Genomic DNA, 16,849 nt, shown 5'->3' on the forward strand with positions numbered 1-16,849 from the left:
ATCTACGTCAATATGTGGAAATATTAGCATAATGCCGCCCAAAGAAAGAAGGCGTGGTTTCGGGAACGCAGCAGTGTTGATGCAGCCATGTCAGGGAGACGCTGTGTGAGTGCGAAAGCAAAAGCACTTTATTTGGCCTTCTGGAAGTAGATGCAATTAGGAATCATTGGTTAAGATTTATTTACAACAGAACAGCACAACCCAGATGTTCGAATTTGTGCAACGCATTTTATGGACGAACGACTTTTGAACCTAGAAGAGTACAAGGCTGGCTGTGCACAAAGGCTATTTCTAAAAAAAAAAAAAGGGTCAATTCCGACTTTGCTATGACAATCTAGCGCTTCTGAATCAGGTCACATTTTACAGATTCTGCGAACGGCTTGTTTTGAGACACTGCTTATGATTTATGGGGATTAAAAAAAGGAGTGGGTGGATTTTTTTTATTATAGGGTGGTTGTGTACACACACTGCCAACACATGTTATGTTTATGTTCAAACAACATGTAAAAGTGAATTTTGCATAATAGGTGCCCTTTAAGTCTCTAACTGAACACAGATTGTATAACTTTCATCTAAATACTAGAAATTGCACAAAATGACTTTCCTAAAGGAAACAAGACATAGATGGGAGCTTTAACTAGCAACCTACTCTAGAATAGTCACCTGCTCCGATTTACAAAACAAATCCGATTTGAAACACAATCACCCAGTAGCCCGTGATGTTTAAAAGTGGAGAAGCTGACCCTCTGAGAGTCCCATGTGAGATGAGATGGAATGGAATGCTATTCACCATGATCTGCACCTGGCCATTCTTGCAGGAGTCCGGAGAGTTTTCACTGTCGTCTTTGCACCCACCCATCCTGCAGCGCACTGCGTCCTGTACCTGAGGTGGGAAGACATGGGATATAACCAGGGTGACTCGCAGAGATCTTAAATTAAATCTAAATCCATGGAATAATAATAAAAAAGCAAACGAACAAATACCAAAACATTATCATTTCAAGCCTTTCTAGGGCTGTTCATAACTGCAGCAGAATATGGTTGTCAGTCCTGTTTGTGTTCATACACAGCTCAGGTATGAAAGAGAGCATCAACCATATTCTATAACAAAAGCGACCCCTTAAAATATCAGGAGGCAAAACTGAATTTTTAAAGTGAGTACGGTTAGTATGTGCTACATGAATGGAACCACAGTCGACAGTTGTCCGTCAAGCGTGTGCTTTGTTGGTGTCAATCACTAATGTTAAGGTTGTCAGCCTCTCTCGGTTTCTGAAAAATCGCAGAAAATGAGGTATTGTGTGGTCAAAGAGCAAGACAAAAGAGGGTTCTGGCAGAGGGAATACAAAGAAAAGAAAACAGTAATGTTGTCAACACAGATCCAAGAAGATAAAGCAAGAGTGAGAGTGTCCTAAAATGCAGACTAAAACATTTTAAAATAAGTATTAAATCCTTAATTTTTTTTTACTATCTGTCATTTTGGTTCTAGATTTTTTAATCATTATACTCAATCACTGTATAACATGTAGACTGTTAGTGATTCTTAAGACAGGAAAAAAAAAAGAATAGGAGGGGTGAATATCCATCCTGTGTTGATGCCAACATGAAACTAATGATGATAGCAAATATCCTAAAGACACTAGCAGTTTCTATATACTCAAGAGAATCTATCGGTTTAATATAGTTATTTTAGTAATCTACAGAGGGCGTCTGTATGTGATTTCTCATAATACTTTGATATTAGTTTATATTCCTGAGTGAAAAACATTGCAGTGAGCCTGTTTGCATTTCCGCAGGAGGAGTTTACATAACTGCAGACACACAGGCTCTACAACAATAGGGAGGAAGACACTCCCTTTAATCAAAAACAAAAAAACAAAAAAGACAACGTGATAGGCTGTTTCCCCTGACGACAGTGTAGCCTTAGCAACGGGATGCCACTAATTTGCATACAGATTTATGGCCAAAACGCCTACGGAATGACCAAGTGAAAGCACAGTGTTTCCTAATTGGGAAGATCAGAGCTTTTTTATGCCAACAAAGAACATAACAGATAATGACCGACATTTTCTTAGACTGTCTGGATGCACAGCAAAGGCCCCACAATCACATGAGGACAGAGCTAAATACAGGTGTAAATAGACATCTTAGAAATTGCTCAAACGCTGTATTGACACAGACTGATTGCTTGGAAAAGTGCGAAAATCGTACATTTAGGGGTACAACAGCTTGTCACTGGGGCAGTCTGTGATAGGCAAAGTGATAGCAAAGACATTTATCATATGATATAATGATATTTCTATTTCAAATACATGCTGTTTGTAAAAAATATTTCATTATTGCACCAAATTAGCATATTAGAATGATTTCTGAAGGATCATGTGACACTGAAGACTGGAATAATGGCTGCTGGAAATTCAGCTTAAATTACATTTTAATTTTAAAATATATTAAAGGGGTCATATGATGCTGCTAAAAAGAACATTATTTTGTGTATTTGGTGCACGGATCAGCTCCAGGCATGACGAAGCGGATATCGTCCTCTTTTGGAAGACAGATCTTCTTTATGCACCAAGAGCTTGTGACACTCCAAAGAGAAAGGAAAAATTGAAATCGCATCATATGACCCCTTTAAAATAGAAAACTATAGTGATTTAAAATATTCATAATATTTCACAATATTCCTCTTTTTAATGTATTTTGCTTGATCTCAGACATGATCTAGACAAAATCCCATCACAAGTGTTCACTGGAGGCACATTTGAGACACGTTAATTCTACAACATGTTGTACCCAAGTGGTTGATCTGCCACGATCTTTATGGTTTGCAAAGGTTACGCGCTGAACAAATGACACTTTAATCTACTTGTGTCCTCCGAATAGCATCAAGCATATTCTGTTGGAACACTTTATTTATCGACTGCACATTCTCTGCACTATTTAGTAAATCCCTTCTCTTTCTATTCAACTGAGCATGAGTTATCATGCTGCAACACTATTCACCGGCCTAGACCAGAATCTGTAATCAGTCTGCTCCCCTCCCCACAGCTAAAATTACGATGTGCAGAAAGGCTAGGCTGTTTCGCAAGACAGAGCGGGAGAAGGTCTCATTCTCAGAGCTTGTTTATGGATGACTGTCTGCCGAGTCAAAGCTGTAGACGTATCAGAATGACACCCGATGGCATGCCTTCTAGGCTCTCTCTATCTTCATAAATGCATGAGAACAAACTATTCCCACAAACATCCTCCACTCATTTGCCTGTGCTAATCATGAATACTGCCTTTCCATTGTTGGCTCTTCCATTTCAAAGTGTACTTCGCAAATCAAACTGCATATAGCGCAAGGATCCGGTGCACAAACTACTCTCCACTCTCTTGTTTTGCTAAAGCTATTAAGGATTACATCAAAGCCTTGCCAGGGATTTTCATATATTTATTAAAATAATACCAGGATTTATTTTACTCTAATCCTTCGGTTTTGCGATATTGATTTAACATATATGGCTTAGCGATTTAGAACTGATTTTTTCTCTCCCTCCTTAAACTCCAGCAGCATATTTTGATTTACCCGGTACGTGAAAGTCAGCCAAGATTCAGTACATGCTGGAGAGTTGAAACTGTCACATCTTGGCTACAGACCCACTACAATGTGTCTATAGTTTGATCCATCAGTTGATTTATTTATGGCCAGTCAGACCAACCCATTATTACGTGAAAGCAGTGCATGCTATTTCAAAAAATTGATTGCGTCAGCGGTCCAAGCCAAGTTTTATTCCTAAGTGCGCCTTAAAATAATGGACTCAAATAAAAGTCCTCCTCCAATCTCCATTTAAATACACCTCTGACTGTCCTCTAAGATTGGCAGTATAACAGTGAAACTTTTATTTATTATATTGTTATGGCCAATCACACGCACATAATATTGTGATGAAGACTGAGGTTATCTAAGCCAGGGTTTATCAAACTCTCTCTATATATATACAGTTGAAGACAACATTATTAGCCCCCCTATGAAATTTCAGTTCTTTTTCAGATATTTCCCAAGTGATGTTTAACAGAGCAAGGGAATTTTAACACAGTATTTCTTATTATATTTTTCATCTGGAATACAATAATTATTTAAAAAATAATAATAAAAAAATTGCTATAAGGTCAATATCATTAGCCCTCTTAAGAAGTTATCTGTTTGATTGGCTACGGAACAAACCACTGTTGTTCAATGACTTGCCTAACTAACCTAAATTGCCTAATTAACCTTAATTAATCCTCTAAGCCTTTAAATTACACTGTAAACTAAAGATTAGTATCTTTCAAAACAACTAGTAAAATAATATGTACTGTCATCATGGCAAAGACAAAAAAAAATAGTTTAGACTAGAGAAAAAATAATTGTTAATGCTCACAAAGGAGGAGAAGCATATACACGTTTATCAAAGTGGTTTCATGTGTCAAGAACAGCCGTGAGAAGTATTATCAAGAAGTTTGAAGAGACCCACACAGTGGAGAACAGAGGCAGGAAGCGAACAATTTCAAAAACTTTGTAAAGAAAACTATTGAGAGAGGTTTCTAAAAGCCCAAGAACAACTGCCAAGACACTAGTGAATGATTTAGTAAATCTGGGATTGATATCTCAACGAACACAACTCCTCTTCTGAAGAAGAGACACCTCCAAGCTAGACTGAAGTTTGAAGGACAACCTGGAGAAAAACTATGTATACTAGAAACATGTCCTTTGGTCAGATGAGACAAAAGTAGAGCTATTTGGCCATAGAGATGCTGCCTATGTTTGGAGTAAGAAGGGACAGGTGCTCAACCCAAAGAACACCGTCTCCAGAGTGAAACATGGCATGGCAGCACAGTAATGCTGTGGGGATGTTTCAGTGCGTTTGGAACTGGGAATCTCGTCAGGGTCAAAGGAATCATGAAAACGGAGGACTATGAGAAGATTTTGAAAGACAACCTCAGGCAATCTGCAACAAAAGATGGTTTGGGTCGACGTTTTGTCTTCCAGCATGATAGCGACTCAAAGCATACCTCATTTCTGGTGTAGAACTACCTCCAAATGAGCAAAGTGAATGACTGGCCTGCACAAAGCCCAGACTTGAATCCAATACAAAATCTGTGGGGCACACTGAAGACCAGAGTCCATGCCAGGAGACCAACAAATCTGGAGGAGCTTGAGAGATTTGCTAATGAGGAATGGGCTGCAACTCCTCAGGAGACATGCCTGAAACTTGTTGAGAACTACAACAAACAACTAAAGGCTGTTATCAAGCAAAAGGGATACACCATTGACTATTAACATCAGAGGGCTAATAATTTTGGCCTGTAGACTTTTTTTTATTCTTGGTTATAATTTTGTTTCTATTTATATTACAAACATTCCAAGCTTCCTAAATAAACTATTATGTTTAGAAATGCGGTGTTGAAAAAAATCTTCTTTCTGTTAAAGAGCACTTGGGAATTAGTTAAAAAATAATGAAATATTTTATAGGGGGCTAATAATTTGGTCTTGAACTGTATACATTAGGGGTGTAACGGTACACATATTCGTACCAAAAATTTTCGGTACGGGTCGTTCGGTTCGGTACGCATGTGTACCGAAAAAATCGTTCAATTCTTTCAGGAAATTCAGACAATAAATGCCGTTTTGACGCTCTTTGATGTGGCGCGACATATCGCTGTATTATACTAATGCATCAGTTCTAACGGCAGCACGGAGCGCGAGTGAGCGTGATCATCTCTTCATCTTTATTACTAGTTTTAACGGGAAATATACATGAATGAACATCTCACCCCTCACATAATCACTCAGTTCGTGTTTCAACCGCGGAAAGACGTCATTTAAACAGCTTCTAAACAAAATGTCACATCGAATTTCATTTACCTCAGGCAAGTCATCAGTGTCTACAGCTCGTTATTTGCTAGAGAAATGTGAAGTTGTCTAGTGAAGAGCATTTTGCGAAATATTAGACTATACTTCATTATATTTACTTTACCTGATAGTGATGTCTTAATTATTTAATGTATATGTTTAAATACATATTTTATGAAACAAGTTATGACTCTGTAAATTATTATATTTCAACAACAAATAGAAATTGTATAATGTAAAAACAATTTACATGTTTTCATACAATTTGTTAAATTGAGTGTTGATTATTATAGTTAAAAATAAATAGTAACTTAATTTAAGTTTGGGCTCTGTTGTTAATTGTAAACTTATAGAAGGGCTCCCTATAGTTTACAGCAGAAGCTGAGATAGATTTGTATCCCTAAGAAATATTTAATAATACTTGAATTTATTTAAAGAAAGAGCAATTCGTTCAGTAAACTATTGTTAAATAAAAAAAGCAATTTATGTTTAGTTTTTTCATCCTGCTGTACCAAAACCATACCGAACCGTGACGTCAAAACCGAGGTACGTACCGAACCATCATGTTTGTGTACCGTTACACCCCTAATATATATATATATATATATATATATGTATTAGGGGTGTAGCGATACACGTATTCGTATTGAACCGTTTGGTACGAGGCTTTCGGTTCGGTACGCATTACACACCGAACGATTCGATTCGTTGGACTAATCCTATTACATTTGGAAAATAAAACAGCTTAAAGTTTGTGAAATATAATGTTCTCAGTGCCACTGCGCTCAAAAAGGCAGCCCAAACGACGTAACAGGCAACGTTCTGTCTGCCCCGTGATAATCTCCACTTGCTGGGTTGCGTCGAAAGACGATGATCTTGTATCGACGATAGCCAGAGCTATTGTCAAAAACATCAATTGTTGGCAATATTAAGATATTTGGCATTTCCAATTAATGTAGGCCTGTTACATTCTTTTTTTTTATTATTATTATTATGAATAGTGATGTCTTAATTATTTAATGTATATGTTTAAATACATATTTTATGAAACAAGTTATGACTCTGTAAATTATTATATTTCAACAACAAATAGAAATTGTATAATGTAAAAACAATTTACATGTTTTCATACAATTTGTTAAATTGAGTGTTGATTATTATAGTTAAAAATAAATAGTAACTTAATTTAAGTTTGGGCTCTGTTGTTAATTGTAAACTTATAGAAGGGCTCCCTATAGTTTACAGCAGAAGCTGAGATAGATTTGTATCCCTAAGAAATATTTAATAATACTTGAATTTATTTAAAGAAAGAGCAATTCGTTCAGTAAACTATTGTTAAATAAAAAAAGCAATTTATGTTTAGTTTTTTCATCCTGCTGTACCAAAACCATACCGAACCGTGACGTCAAAACCGAGGTACGTACCGAACCATCATGTTTGTGTACCGTTACACCCCTAATATATATATATATATATATATATATGTATTATGGGAGTGGCCACTGCGCTCAAAAAGGCAGCCCAAACGACGTAACAGGCAACGTTCTGTCTGCCCCGTGATAATCTCCACTTGCTGGGTTGCGTCGAAAGACGATGATCTTGTATCGACGATAGCCAGAGCTATTGTCAAAAACATCAATTGTTGGCAATATTAAGATATTTGGCATTTCCAATTAATGTAGGCCTGTTACATTCTTTTTTTTATTATTATTATTATGAAGTTACTTTTATTATTAAATTAAAATTACAATTAATTTGCCCCGCAATAATTACCAAATAACTGACGTGCAGGCGAGGATAATAAAAGATTAGGTTATTTACTCCTCAATTAAAATGTAAAACAAAAAAAAGTATTTTAAAACAGGTATATTATGAATTATAGGTCTACAATGAAAATATTAACACTGCAGTCATCAATAAAAATCAATTAAATAAAAAGCTTTTGCCTATTTCAAGCACCAACTTTCAAAAACAACATGTATAACACAAAATATGTTTATATGTATTAGTGTATTAAATATGTAATATATGTATTAGTATGTATATAATTGGCATTGTTGACAAGCGGAATATCAAAATTAATAACAATCTGTAAATTATAATCATAGTTATAATCATAAATTATAATCAATATTAAATCATAGAACACACAATAGTATATTACATTCATACTCTAAAAAACATTTTGCATTTAAGCCTAAGAATAAGTATAAAAAATAAATAAATTATTATTAATAACTAACTAACTAACTAACTAACTGACTGACTAAGTAACTCAATAAATAAATAAATAAATTCTACACCCATATTCTAATTACCTGTGGAAGTTGTTAGCAGGCTACTTTTTCCTTGTGAGTGACCCTGTACACAAGTTACCCACCGAAGGCTATTCTGACCCAGGAAAACACTTTGACTTATTAATAACTTTATCTTTTATAATTGTGACTCTTGTTACAATTTCTACACAGATAACTGGATCATTGCCGGCTGCATCATTGATGTTGCCCACTGACCTCTCGGCGCATGGCACAGTGCACAGTGATGATGACGAATCCCTGGACTGAGTCAAAGACAGCGAAGAGCACCTGGAAGAGGGTTGATCGGCGGTCTGTGATGGCCAGCACAGCTGACATCCACGTGAGTGCCAACAGAGGGAGAACCACACAAGAGCTCCATAACGACGCCCTGTGCAGAGAGGACACAGAGCAAAATGCAGTTCATCCTCCATGCAGCAAGGTGGCGACATTACTGCACCTGGAATCATTAGCCATCAGATATTATCACGATTAGAGTTGAGTTATGGGGGTGTTGATGAGGTTTGGAAACCAGCTCTGCACCACAGGCATTTAACTGAGTGTCAATACAGTGCAAATGTACAATATATTTAATGAGTCATTAGAGTCACAGTAATTAGAAACCTGATATCACAGACCTAGTGATTGCTACATTTTATGTATGCAACATAAAGGGTATTGAAAGAGTATAATTTAGAATCCCTTACAAAAAAGAAAAGAAAAATTGCAGCTACCATAGTTTCCGTCATATGTAGCGGATTTCCAAATTACTTTGTTTGCAAAACAGGCAAATAATTGCTGTTCATAATGCTGAGTGCTCATGCTAACATGCCCTGATGAATTTCCAACATGTTGCTAATCCTACCGGAGTGTTTTGGTTCTGCATCACGCAGAGCCTATTTAGATAAATATCAGGTGTCAGTAAGGACTGTCCGCCTGAGCTCAGCCAAGCAAGGGCTCACCAGAGCTGGGCATCAATTTAACATCTTCACGCTGCACTGACTCAGTCTCCTGCATATGACTGGTATGAGACGGACATTAGCAATGAGACAGAGAAAGAGATTTGCTTCTATGCAAATCTTCAGTATGAGTTCTCATGCTCATATAAGAACAATGCAGAAAAAGGAAGACAAGATTGAGTTGGTAAATGTGAAACAGCATGACTCAAATTCAATGTCCTCCCCTAACTAACTGTGGAGAAAGAGTGTGGGTTTGGGATGGAGCAGGAACGCCGACATGGAAGAAAATGAGGTAATCGGTGGAATGATGCGAACATGGTCCTCCAAACTTCCTTTAGGAAGTCCTCTTCATTCATTTCTATGAATGGACGTTGTTTTATGGCACCACACACACATGCCCCATATTTATACTTGGACAGTGGAGACAGAAAAAGCAGACAGCAAGGACGAGATGAGGAACAAAAAATGACAAAGAGAAAGAGGAACAGAGAAGCGATATCATTCATTTCATTATCATTTCAATAACATGACTCCCTCCAGCAAATAGCAGAGATGAGTCCAATTTATCCAAAGCCAAAAGAATCAGAGGTGGCCCTTGATCCACAATCTGGTTCTTTACCTCTTCAAAGAGCACAATCCTCCATGTTTGTGTGTATGTGCATGCATTTGTGTTTTTGAAATGGCTGTCAATTTAACATATTCCTTTTAGTTAATAAAAAAAATACATTTAAAATAATACAATTTTATGAATTGTATTAATGATATATAAAAATATAATTAATATTTAATAACATTACATGCTTTTCCATTTTTCATAGGTTTTCCGATCATTAGAGCAATTTGGTAGATGTACCACCTCCATGTTTTTGCAAAAAAAAATAAAAATACAAATCAAAATTAATTAATTAATTAATTAATTAATTAATTAAAACAAATCCTGTTATGACTATTTTGTCTAATTTGAGAGTTTAAGTATTTTAAAATCATTGAAATAAGATACAAAACAAGATATTACGACTTTTAGTAAGTGTATTTTGTCTTACTGCAGTGGCAGTTTTTAATATTGAAAAGAATTGTAAAATAATTTTCCCGTGTGTCAAAAAATAGTAATAATAATAAAAAAATAACAACAACAACAACACTTGTATCAAAGACACATTTTCTAGAAACAAGTCTTAATATCTTATATAATTATACAAAAATACTTTAAGAATTTTATAAGTGCAAAGATGTACACTGGCATATGTAAACAACAAAAAAATAATAAATAAATAAAACAAAGGAAAAAATAAATGGCCCCTAAGGGCTAGTTCACACAGAACAGGTTTTTCTATTCCACTGGGAAACTTTTTTTCTATGCAAACACGTGCTAGACAGACATCTTTGATCACTGTGTTTGCATCGTGCGTATGACACGGTGTCCTAAAAACGCTCAAATTTAAAAAAGTTACACTTTTTTAAAAAACGCATCTCGAGACCTTGTGTTTTTCCCCCTTCCACCGCCCACGTCTTACATTTTTCAAAGCAAAACAGTGTTCTGTGTGAATGGCCCCTAAGTCTGTCTTGGACACTTTTATAACTCGACTACAAAATATATTGCACTGAATTGTGGTTTCTGTACGCTTATATTTGACAAATAAACAATATATCGACTTCCAAAGCCATTTTTGCAATATGTTTTTAATGATTTGCAATACTGTAATGCCTTAAACGATCTTCTTTGAGGGCAGTTTTCAGCAAAGATTTAAGAAAACGATGTAGTGTGCAGACAGGAGGGCGGCTCTTTGAAGAGTTTCTGTTTCTTACTGTCAGAGTTGGGCTCTAGAGAGAGAAAGAGAGAGAAAAGAAAGAAATGGAGAGAGAAAGAAAGAGACAAAGAGAGAATATGGAATGAGACTAACATGGCGTTGCTGGCGGTAGAGCTGGACAGGGCGGTACTGGAGATCACGCCGCACTTGGAGCATTTCAGGAGCAGCCTGCTACGCGCTTCCAACGGCGGACTTCAGGACCCAATACACACACACACACACACACATATATATATTCATACGGGAAAGAAATGGACATGACACACAGAAGCAGGGAGGTAGGGAGGAATATATTTTTTAAAACAAACTCATAAAAAATATCCATCCACACACATTCATGCCAATACACACAAACGGCACAAAGGTAAAAAGGTTTGAATGTAGGATGTAGGGGAATTGAGAATGGAATAATGACGACAAAACACGTACATAAGGAAAGGGAACACAAAATAGAGAGGAAAAAGAAAGAGAAAGAGAAAATTAAAGTAATGCCAAGAAAACAGCATCAAGCAATGAACAACAGCAACGACAGAGTGAGATCTGTAATGAATGTCACAGCGTGAAAGTAGCTTGTGTGTGTGTGAGCGAGAGAGAGACGATGATGGCAGGAAAATGAGAAAATGGAGAGAAACACAGTAGAATGCGACCACAGATCATTAACAATCAGCAGATGAGGCAGATGGGAGCTGCAAAGACTAACCTACTTCAGCTGCTCAGTGAAGTGTGTGTGTGTATTAAGAGGAATATTTGTGTGTGAAAACAGGAGAAAGGCTGCTGCGGAGAGAAGAATAGTCTCTCGCTGTTGACACACACACACACACACACACACACACACACACCTGATACCACCCGTGACCCCCTGATTTGTGTAAGCATTGTTAGAAAGCAGATCAGCACGTCCAGGTTGGTCGCCCTCAGGTCATTAACCAGGAAGTTCAGTTTTTAATGAACCCTGTTACAATCCCCCTCAGCTTTATAAACAAGAGTCTGCGATGTAAAAGTGGCATTAAAAATGTAAAGGACATTGAATACTTTTCCAATCAGGAAAAATGGATTATGTATGTGTGAATATGTGAATACAAATGTATTTTGTCTTGTGACATTGGGAGATTTTTCCACTTTGTTTTAAGTGAAATTTTTTTTTTTAAATTAAGTGAGATTTATGCTAAAACCAACTGAAATGGAAAAAGACAAATTACACCTATATTCATGATATATTCTTAGAAAATATTGATGTCTTGGGAAATTCTTATGTAGTTTTACGTCCTGGGAAAATTATTCTTGTTTTAAGGACAAAATTAAGACTTTACAAAAATAATACTAAAAATAAATAAATACAATTCTATTTCACATGAATGCTGTTCTTTTGAACTTTCTATTCATCAAAGAATCCTGAGGAGAATTTCATGGTTTCCACCAAAATTTCAAGATGCTATCTATAGCTATCTGTGTAATCCATAATAATAGACACAACCAGTTTTATTAATTGAGATATTTATTCAGTAAGGAATAATTATCTTTCTTGTTTTAAGGACAAAATTAAGACTTTACATTCTACATTGTTACAAAAATAATACTAAAAATAAATAAATAAAATTCTATTTCACATGAATGCTGTTCTTTTGAACTTTCTATTCATCAAAGAATCCTGAGGAGAATTTCATGGTTTCCACCAAAATTTCAAGATGCTATCTATAGCTATCTGTGTAATCCATAATAATAGACACAACCAGTTTTATTAATTGAGATATTTATTCAGTAAGGAATAATTATCTCATAATTTTATTGTAGTCATATGCACATTCCATACAGTTTGTCTGAGCTGTGCATTGATTTGAAAGGTGAGCTTTAATGCGGGAGGTTTTGATACATCGCATGAGATGCAGCCACTTCTCAAATCTCAAAATAATTGTATGATGCACAATTGATTTAAACACAGTCAGTTATGTTTTAAGATTGATTTTATGGATTAAGAAACTTAATTATATGATGTCATTACGTTGCTGTCTTGCCGCCAGCCAATCACTGCATTGCTGATCATGGTTTCAAGTATGGATATATCTGCCCTTTTCAATGAACATGACAACAGAAAGTAATTTTAGACAACGTAATCCAGACATTTTAATCTAATCTGCTAACTTGTTTGAAGAACCAATTTATCCAGAGATCAGTTATCAGGATTAAAAGATCTGTCAAATCATCTCAGATGTATTAAGCGAGGTATGAAGAACAGACCCCAGCACTTCACCATTGATACTAATAAGAAATTAGAAATTAAGACATACATTTTCTTTTGGCTAAATGGAATTAATTTGTCCAGTGCTTTATGGATTTACTGAACAGACATCCTACACTTGACTCAAACTCGACAGCTAATTCAACTCGCTTAACTGTATGGAGCTCCAAAATCGTAAAAAAAAAAATACACAGAACTACTGTACATACATATACTTTATCCCATTTGGTTTGAATTTAGTGTGTGTTCTGAGATGCTGATTGAAAGTGTAAAGGAAACAAAAGACAGCCTCACGTCACAGACTTGGAGAAAGTGCTCTGAACATCAGACATTTGGAAATGAGGGGCACTCGGGATCAGCAACGAAGAGAAGAAGCAGCTTATTACAACAGTGGACTTGTGTTTACTTTACACACAGCCTTAAAACACAGAAAGCATGATGCTAAATTTAGTTTAATATTTAATTTACTAAAAAAGACTGTTTAGGAAATATGCCCACCACAATAATAAAGGATTGTGAATAAAATATGACTAAGGTTTCTTAAAATATGATTAAGGTTTCTTGCTAAGGTTTCTGAGTGGTTTTAATGCATTGCAATGCGGTTGCTTACTGGCCCACTACCAATTATCTGATACTGCGGTCTCTAGATATGGCTTGGGTTCCTCCTTGAGGTCTATTTTATCGCCCGCCAGGTGTATGAACAGTGATGTTTGCTAAACTAAAAAATTATTGCAACAGCATATGCACTGTATGTGAAAGACAGCATGAGAGAGTGTGTGAATATGAAAACGAGTCTAATTGAATTTAAACTCTAGGACATTTTTATATAAAAGCCACTAGCTTAAAAATCCATAGTTAGCCATTGCAGCTCCCAATATGCATTGATCTCCCTTGTACACAAACATTACAGGAAAAGAAAAGTGGAAAAAAGACAAATCAATTAGGGCAAAATTGCAGAACGTACTCTTGCCTGGAGGGATTACAAATATCCAGTCATTGGATTAGCTCAGATCTCTGATTAGCTCCTCATTCAATTAGTAAGACCCACAGTTTCCTGCCAAGACGTCGGTATGGTGGTCCACCAAAGCAATGCCACATATCTAAATGACATTTGTACAGTGTACACTCAATGCGGAAAGGCTATTGGTAGCTATTAGATGCACTAATTCAGTTTCAGAATTAGTTATCAGAGCATTAAGGCTGTTCTCATGCCTTCAGTATAGAACTAGCGAAAACATGTTCACGCATGACAATAAGCTTGACAGCAGTTGAACCGTGAGCTCATTTTAAACAATGTAAAGCTCTTATCTTTGCTTAAAAATGGGGGTTTCTGATGCAGCGTTAGTTTAATTAAAGACGAAGGGCTGTGAGAATGCTCTTGAAGTTACCAGGTAGCGGATTCATGGAGCGGAATGGGAATATTCAATCTCTCAGTGCGATTTAGCCTCTCGTTTGAGGTGAGGGATGTGGCGGTCCACTCATTAACACAAGTGTTTAATGGATCACTCTGATTTGTGTCCAATCCAACAAAGGCAAAACAGAACAAGCGTTTTAAAAGCACAAGGGCTCCTTGATCCTGTCAGTATATGCAGTTACATGAACAATGAATATAGACTTAGCAAATGACAGAGCTATCAGAGGACTAGCCTGAGGTTAGCAGGCCAGCAAATCAATACAAGTCCATTAATGAAGCTGTCATATCTTGGCTTTCAGTCTGATGTTTTTCAACTTTTAGTGGTCGTGTGTGTGTGTGTGTGTGTGTGAGAGAGAGAGAGAGAGCGAGCGAGCGAGAGAGAGAGAGAGAGAGCATGGGTAATTTATTTCGCCCATACAAATACTTGACAGGATATTTTAAAACCTTCAACAGGCCAGTGGTAAATAAGTGACTTGGTGCAAATCCAGAAATAGATGGGTATCATATAGCCATTACTTTGACCTTCACTTACCCTGCTCTCTGCTTTTTGGACTTGTCTGAGATGCCATCTCTAGACATGAGCTTGTTGAAGACCACTATCCCAATCAGCATGTTCACCTGCGGGAAAGAGATAGAGGGTGTGTTATTTGCTTTGTTAGAAGTTTTTTTTATTTTTTTTTATTTTTTGTTAGATTATGCTGGTTATTTCAAGTCAGGATCTTATTTAGCCTGTAAAATAGAACCATCATAATTCTTGTGGTGAGAGCAGTGTTGTTTGTTAGCAACATGGTTTTGCTCCATTCAGAACTGAATCAAGGATGCCTTTTAAATTTGAATTCAACTCTCTAATTCTATTTGAATTTAAGTAGCAACCAGATGCAGAATTGCAATTCTAATCTGAATGTCATGAAAGATAATTGAAATTCATTGAAATTCATAAAGCTGTACTTTTAACTAGAAAATAAAATTCTGTTAACTTTGAAAGTCTGGAAAAAAGTTTAAAAAGCTTTGAAGTTTAAAGGTTTATAGACTCATAGATGATAGACAGACAGATCAACAGAATGATGGATGGATAGACAGAATGCTAGAATGAGAAAGAACGATAGAACGATAGATAGAGATAAATACACTCAGGGTAGTGTGACAATAAAGCAGTGTTGCGTGGTGACATTTAACCCTGGATCATTTACAGCAGTGGCTCTCTAACAGCCTGTGACAGGTGTTGTAGATTTAAGTCTGGAAGCAAATGAGCAGGTGGGATCATGAAGGAACAGTAATGCCCTCATGTCTCTCACCCCCTCTCTCTCTCTCAGCAGATTGTTGTCCAGTCCGCTTCAGCCAGCTGCCCACTGGACACACAGAGCACTGAAGAGGAGCTTAGACAAAGGCCATGGAAAGAACACACACACACACGCACGCACGCACGCACGCACACACACACACACACACACATACACACATACACACACGTGCTACTGAACCTTTGGTACACACAGGATTTGAGCCAAGCCTATACTGTTTCTCTTGCATTACAACAGGAGGGCATATGGTTGTAGGTCACAAGACTGACAATCTCTTCCTGTTAAGCGACAGCTGACTGCTCTGCACCAACGCATGAACTGTGACTACAGCAGCTGCATTCAACTTTGTTAAAGTAGGGGTCAGCAGTCTATTTCAAATAAATGGCCCCTTGCTACATATTATTAAAAAAAAAAAATTTTTTGAATTGGAAATCTGGATTTGAAACCCATAATAGCATTTAGTACCATGTTGTTATGATGCTTACATTGCTAAGCTTAAGTGGAACAAAGAGCTGACATGTTTCTTTAGGTAATATTAAGTTAATACTGTAGTATAACGTTTTGATTTTTACACTATAATACATTTTAATGTATAAACATTATTTAATGCATGTATCATGAACATGTTAATTTACAACTATTTATATCCTAAATCTAAAATAATTTATCCATACTCTATCATTTAAATGTTTGGGGTCGGTAAGATTTTATTTCTCTGTTTTTGAAAGAAGTCTCTTATGCTCACCAAGGCTGCATTTATTTGATCAAAAATATAGTAAAAAGAGTAATATTAGGGGGGAAGTCGTGGCCTAATGGTTAGAGAGTCAGACTCGTAACCCAAGGTTGCGGGGGTTCGAGTCTCGTACCGGCAGGGATTGTAGGTGGGGGGAGTGAATGTACAGCGCTCTCTTCCACCTTCAATACCACGACTGAGGTGCCCTTGAGCAAGGCACCGAACCCCCGAC

The 16,849-nt window shown here is 36.6% G+C and overlaps 1 protein-coding gene across 3 annotated transcripts in view; it reads right to left on the reverse strand.

The window, feature by feature from the left end:
- Nucleotides 1-16,849, reverse strand: part of adgrb2 (adhesion G protein-coupled receptor B2) — a 293,767-nt gene that overhangs the window by 27,722 nt on the left and 249,196 nt on the right. For all 3 annotated transcript variants that reach the window (XM_016530376.1, XM_016530377.1, XM_016530375.1), the window contains exons 22-25: nt 15,116-15,201; nt 11,027-11,125; nt 8,386-8,557; nt 791-883 (exon numbers count right to left, since the gene is read on the reverse strand). In XM_016530376.1, coding sequence (XP_016385862.1) covers nt 791-883; nt 8,386-8,557; nt 11,027-11,125; nt 15,116-15,201 — 450 coding nt within the window. The remainder of the gene's footprint in view (nt 1-790; nt 884-8,385; nt 8,558-11,026; nt 11,126-15,115; nt 15,202-16,849) is intronic.

This window comes from Sinocyclocheilus rhinocerous, unplaced genomic scaffold (assembly GCF_001515625.1).
Source record: "Sinocyclocheilus rhinocerous isolate Xijiao unplaced genomic scaffold, SAMN03320098_v1.1 scaffold781, whole genome shotgun sequence".
NCBI classification, from domain to species: Eukaryota; Metazoa; Chordata; class Actinopteri; order Cypriniformes; family Cyprinidae; genus Sinocyclocheilus; species Sinocyclocheilus rhinocerous.